This window comes from Limulus polyphemus, unplaced genomic scaffold (genome assembly GCF_000517525.1).
Source record: "Limulus polyphemus unplaced genomic scaffold, Limulus_polyphemus-2.1.2 Scaffold8877, whole genome shotgun sequence".
In the NCBI taxonomy this organism is placed as follows: Eukaryota; Metazoa; Arthropoda; class Merostomata; order Xiphosura; family Limulidae; genus Limulus; species Limulus polyphemus.
The window spans coordinates 20,912-27,763 of NW_013674487.1; the positions used below are offsets into that span (position 1 = coordinate 20,912).

General features: G+C 31.8%; 1 protein-coding gene across 5 annotated transcripts in view; it reads right to left on the reverse strand.

Moving 5' to 3' along the window:
- LOC106475617 (nuclear pore complex protein Nup153-like) overlaps window positions 1–6,852 on the reverse strand; it is a 27,790-nt gene that overhangs the window by 19,553 nt on the left and 1,385 nt on the right. For 2 of the 5 annotated variants that reach the window (XM_022379685.1, XM_022379682.1), the window contains exons 2-6: window positions 4,880–4,964; window positions 4,158–4,355; window positions 3,362–3,443; window positions 1,154–1,498; window positions 397–543 (exon numbers count right to left, since the gene is read on the reverse strand). In XM_022379685.1, coding sequence (XP_022235393.1) covers window positions 397–543; window positions 1,154–1,498; window positions 3,362–3,443; window positions 4,158–4,355; window positions 4,880–4,945 — 838 coding nt within the window. In that variant the 5' untranslated portion in view covers window positions 4,946–4,964. The remainder of the gene's footprint in view (window positions 1–396; window positions 544–1,153; window positions 1,499–3,361; window positions 3,444–4,157; window positions 4,356–4,879; window positions 4,965–6,852) is intronic. The other 3 variants (XM_013936294.1, XM_013936293.1, XM_022379684.1) reach the window with 3 other exon arrangements.

Consider the following 6,852-nt stretch of genomic DNA (forward strand, 5'->3'; position numbering starts at 1 on the left):
ATAATATTCTAATTTTTACATTTTAGTAGCTTTACAACACTAAATAAAAAATACACATAAAAACTAAAAATTTAGTACTTGCGTATAAATTAGAGAAGGGGGAGTACCAAGAGAACAGATGTCAATTCTCATACTTGGGTAGATTGAGATTTTTATAAAAGATTCCTTATAAAATTAAGAACTTAAATATTATATAATATTAATACTTGATTTACTAACTACATTTTGGTGCCAAGTTTATTCCTATACATTGATAACAGTTTAAATTTTGAAAGTAATTCTGTAAAAGGTTGTGACATGCGCACTTCGACCTACCTATTGTAAGAGAGTCAAAAACCTAGATTACATTCAACATCTACATACATGAGATTAGCAGCTAATCAAGTCTTCCCTCACCTGAATTTTGGGTTAAAGATCCTGCCCCAAGCTTTGGATTTTCACAGGCTACACATTTTAAATCTTCTGACTTGTTTCTTAGCATGCACACTGAACACTCCCAAGATCCTGGGTCTGGTTTAAATTTCTCTCCAAATCCTTGTTTTTCTAAATGTAAACAATCATATTAGAAATGATATAAAATATAACTGAAGCCATCTGGCTAAAGAACTGACCACACTTTCCTTCTTATACAATCATATTATGAAACTATAAACATTGAAAATTTTTGATTTTCATCAAACAATAAATACCTCTGAATATCACTTGCCTATAAATATTTTCAAGTATTTTTCTGTGGTCTTTAGATAATCATTCAGATTAATTAAATTAATTAACTTTGGAAAAACTGAAAATAAAACAAAGTATAGAAAGATTTTAAGTACTCTAGTGTTTTTATGTTTCCTATACCAACATTCACAACACAAAAAAGGAATAATGTTCAGCAAACTATAAATATCAGCATATATTTAACATCAGGTAAAAGAATGATCATTGATAGTCCAGTGTTTCATTGTTATAATAGCGTGTACATCACACTAGAGACAAAATTATACTCATTAAACTTACAAAAAGAACAAGGTCATATTTTAGGAATAATTTATAAATAAACATTATTCTCGTGCAACTTCAAACAAATTTAAAACACCTGCTGTGTATATTTTTTCCTGATATCAAAACTGATTTTTTTCTCTCCAAAATTATTGCAGAAATGTACCTTGCAATGGGTTTTCAGCCTGTAGTTTGTCACTAGCTTGCCTACTAGTGCTAGATGGTGAAATATTGGCATGTACTTGTTTACACTTTTCTTCAATGTTCACTGAAGTACTTTCAACAGTGAGATCAATGACAGGCTTATCAGCTGGAATGCTGGTTTTAGTTTTCACTAGTACATCCATCACGCTACCTCCCACAATGAGATCGCTGGCTGGTTTTATTCCAGAACCTGCAGTACTGTCTGACTGAGACTTCTTGAAGCCTTCAGAAGATTCTACTGACACTATAGAAGTAAATGAGATGCCAGAGCTTGATGGCACTGTTGGACAACTGAAGTCATGTACTGCTACAAAAGAAGTAAACAAACAAAAATAAGAAATTTTCCAAGAGCTGAACTTTCTACTTTGGGGCTATTCATATAATCATAGCACACTCACTGTGAATTTAAAATACAAAAACTCTGAAGGGGAGCAAAAGAAAAATATTATAACAAGGAATATAATTTAAAACCAAAGATTCTTCAAGGAAGTCAAGAAGTGTTAGCTGAAAAATTGCAATTTCAATAGTTCTTGATGATAAAAAAAATGGTAATTTGGAATGTAACTCTCTAATAACTTGTGACCTATTTGTAGTAAAAGGGTTAATCAATTAGTTCAAGTCCCCTAAGTATAAGAGAAAAACAAGTGTGTACTGTATTTATAACATTTTCCACCACTGCATTATTGTAACATGGAACTAATTTCATATCATAGACCTTTCCTGAAGGTCATCATTTATGTATAAAACATTTTCTCTGTTGTACCTGATGATAACAAAACCTTCTCCAAATATTGTACTTTTATTAAGTCCTTCCAAAATATGCACCTGCTTAAACAACCCTTCCATTATGGGCTGAGTGGAATCCACCCAGCTCGTAACCAGGAAAGTATCCACACGAGTAATTATACTATGCTTTTTGATAATGTATGAACATCATTACAAAATCTTGCAGGTTATTGATAAACATTACAAGGTTTTCTACACAAAATATCAAGTTTTTTAAATTAAGTATTAAGATTTCTTCGTAAACCTTTTTCTTTCAGAATGTTGACTATCGAACATGCAAAGCAATTTTGATTTTAAGATTAAAAATACTTTAATACATTATAACACTTTCAAATTTCACATGTGAAATCTTTATAATCTCCGGATAATTATCAAATTTAAAAAAACAACAAAAATACTTCATTTTATTTTTTTTCACTACTGTGCCTGGTTAACAATACAGAAGTTACAGTGACGTGGAGCATGTGTGCTCGTGTTACCGTATCCAATAATATATAACTAACCTTTAGTCTTTGCAAAGTGACCTGTCTTGGCTATGTTTTAGTGGGGTAGTATTTTTGTAAAGTACAGTCACATTTCAATTATTATACATTATATATGTATATACATTATTACTATTGACAAATAAGTTCTTACAAAAGGGAGGAGGGTTTAGACTCCCTACTCACCAGATCTGCACCAGCTTATGTAACATTAAAGAATAGTTATTAATTTATAAAATAAAATGTATAATCTGGGTTTGGGGTCCAGACTTTCTGGATCCCACCCTTAAATCCATGCCTGCTTATACAAAATTAAAGAATATAGTAACACAATTATAAAATAGACACGCAAGACAATGCTAAGAAACAGTAAATTTACATTTAATATTTTATTAGCCAGAATGTTGGCAGTGGTTGCTGCCAGCCATTTGCCTTCTCTCTCTAGTTAGTAGCTAAAATTTAATGACAGTGGCATATAGTCTCAGTAGCTTTGTAATAACAAATACAAGGCGAGCAAGTACATATGGGAAATGAGCCCAAGACCCTCAAATCTAGTTTGGTCAAAGCATTGGGCAGAGAACGTATTTCACTGAAAAACCTGAAGTAGAAACTTTTAAAAAAACAAAGTTAAACCCCTTGAGTTTTTGAGAATTGTGCACTGTTACCCTAACTTTACCAGATATTTCTTTGTTCTCAGAAATCTGGAACGAGCACGTTACTTATGCTGTATCCATCTTTTTCCATTGAACCATTTTTAAAATTAGCAGTGGAAATCAAAACTATAGGCAAAAAGTATTGAAAGGAGAAACAGAGCAAAACAATTCCATTTACTAAGGTTTATGGATAACAACTATGTATCTCACACTTAGAAATTTTGTTTACCTTAAAAAATCAAATATTACCTTTCTGCTTCTTGGATGGACTTTCTGGAGTGGTGGTACTGTTGTCCAGAATCACAGGTGAACTGAATGTGAATTTTTTGTCCTGTTGATGAAATGACAAAAATTTTCATTTCAATACACACACACACATATATATATATATATATCCCATATTGTCAGAAAGGCCTTGTCCAAGAAGTCCAGATTGCACACTGGCTTTTTCACTGAGAATCAACTTACCTGTTTTTTGCTTGGTCAAAATTTTTAATGCAATGAGTATGGTATACATGATGCAAGAAAGCATAGCTTAAATGCTGTGTATGAAAACGACAGAATAAGGAAAATTGAAGCAGAGGGCATGAAAACTACTGCAAATGTTTTGCAAGTTGCAGCTTGTTTAGATATCAAGATATTCTTAAAAACTAATCATGGCCTATTTCAAAAACAAAATATCTTGTCATTTCCAAAGCCACTGATAAAATGTTGGTAGTAATGACTGCAATCACCATTATTTCCTGCTTGTTCATGCTTAGAGGCCTTATTAATTTAAATTGTATCAAATTTAGTTGTTTTAAATGATGGTAGAACTGGTTTACTTTAACTGTGATCAGAACTTTATTTTCATACACCTTGATTGAATACCTTACTGTTCCAACATTCAGCATATCTTACTGGTTCCCAAAAGCATTCTTTAGATACTGGTAAAGACTCCACATGAATCCACATTTGGATTGTAATGATAGGATATTGGTCTAACTTGTATTTCACTACACAATAAAATATGTAAATCTTAACTGTACTGTTAAAACAAACTCACTTCTTGAGAAGAATGTGCACCTGACAGTGTTGATGGAACACTGTATTGTATTGGTGCTAAAAATATAAATCCAGGGCTTCCACTGGTGACAGGTCCACTAACTGTGGTATTTGGAACAGGAGTTGATGTGGCAAAGTTGAATTTAGGTAATGTTGAAATGGGAAGCACTATGTTTGGGAGATATTGATTTTCTATTACCTGAAATATAAGAACAAACATTTTACAAGTAATCCTACATGAACACAATCTTAAGAATAAATTTAAACATTTTCAATTATTTTAATTCGGGAAAAGTATAAAACACCCAACTACACAAAATCAAGATACTGGATGGCAAGAAATGAATTCAAATAGCAAAATTTTTATTTGGGATACAAAAAGTTCAATAAATAATTTTATATTCAATCTTTTAGATAAATTTAAACTATGCAATTACTTTGTATGTTTCATATATTTGCCCAAAACCACACATGGGCTATTCTGCACTAACCACCCTTAATTTGGAACTGATAGACTAAAAGTATATCCACATCTACCATCAACTGTCGGGCCACTCTAACAGTTAAGTGGGATTTTGCTGTTAATCTCATAATGCATCCATAACCCAAAAGTGCAAAGAGTGACGGATGGATGCAAATCATGGACCCTTGGATACACAGTTTGGCATGGCTGGCCGATAATTAGGAGCATCATTAAAACATAAATAAACACAGAACTCTCACCTCTTCTTGTTCTTCTTTATTATATCTTGAGGAAATATGAAGATTGTTTCGTTTCTGACCTTTCATTTTCCCTCCTCCTTCGCTACTATGAAAACAATATCATTAGATGAGAAAAATTAAAATCAACTACATATATATCCTTTCATTGAAAAATTATTAACGAAGGGAATAGAACACAGAACTATTTCATTCTTCTAACTTAAGCAATATCAACATTCTTTAAATACTCATTGCTTATAGCTTCTGTTCAAAAGGTGGCCATCTAAATGCAATATTTTATCAATGGTGAATATAATATTTTTTGAAAAACTTCAAGCCTGAGACATTAAAGTTTTTTGTTTTTTTTTTTACAAATAGCAATAAATAGTTGTATGAGCTTTCAGTAAAGTTATGGTAGTCATAGTTTTCAGTTTTCATTTTTCTTAATATTCTTATTTCCTAAAATGTTCAACTAGTTTTAACATTTCTTGATCACTTATGCTTATGAACAAAATAATTTTGAAGTTTTATGACAAGTCTCATAATCTAATTTGCTTATTAAATTATTTATTTTTTAATAAAAGAAAAGGTAATCAAGTTATTTACAATGTATTATAGTTTTTAAGCCTTCCAAGCAAATTTTACTTTCAAAATTCATAAATGGGCAACAACAAGAAGAAAAAAAAAGAGCTTTCTTCTTGAGTTCAACTGTTTTTTCTTTCAAATTGTTGGTTAATACTTAGTGTTAGTTCATAGTTCAATCATATTTTCTACTCCCAAATATGATTTACTCATATTTGTGGAAAATTGTTCCACATTTTATTTTATAGCTTAATGGCAACAACAACAGAAAAACGATTTGTGTTTTGGACTACATACATAGAAAAATTGCAAAAGGATAAAAACACAAAAACTTCCCAGAGTATCTGCCGACTTATTCATTGAAAAATAATACAAACATTTGTGACCTTCGACAGCTACTATTATGAAAGATTATTCTCAGAAAAAAGAAGCTGCACATATACAAATACTTCAAAAGGATCCAAAGTTCTACATAACATCATTATAATGACTAATTCCTTTATCAAGTAGAAAATACACAATTACTGATAAAAAAGTAACATTTTTGCAAAGAAGCTGGCCATATGGTTTGAGTCACTTTATAGAGATACTTGGGCTAAAGGTTAATTCAAGTTTTTGATATGATGATATCATTCATCAGCTTTTATTGTATTCTAGGAAAAAAATTATGTTCTAAGTGCATTGATGAACATTAGATGTAGGATCTGAAAAACCATATCTTTCACCAGCAGTGCGAGGTATATAGATGATGAATTAATAAACAGCAACAACAAATTCTGCAACTCGGCATTATGGCAGTTTCAAACTAAAATCTCACCTGGCTCGGAAGATCAACAGTTTTACATTTCCTGGCAAACAGAGTTAACACTTTACACAAATCGAAGTGTAATAAGAACTGACTGAACTTTTACTTACCAAACTGGTTATATGCTTTTCGGGGAGACATGCTCCATTGTTTGAGAGCCACTGGTTTAAACAACAGAACTAACTTAAAGAGATGAGGAAGTGAGAAGTTAGTTCATAAGTCAGATATGCCATTATGTAGGAAAAACTGCAGTATAAGTCAGATATGCCATTGTGTGGGAAAAACTGTGCAGTATAAGCCAGATATGCCATTGTTGCCAAGGGATATCACGTGTTAAGAAATGTGATTTTAGAGGTTTTTCTTTGGGTTGTTTTCTATCTTTTTTTTTTTAAATCTCTTTTGTTTAAAAAATAATTGACTCAGCTGCCATGTACCCTGGCTCACTTCCTCATCTCTTTGGGGAGACATGCTCCATTGTTTGAGAGCAACTGGTTTAAACAACAGAACTAACTTCTCACTTCCTCATCTCTTTGGGGAGACATGCTCCATTGTTTGAGAGCCACTGGTTTAAACAACCCAACTGCACAGTTTTTCCTACACAATGGCA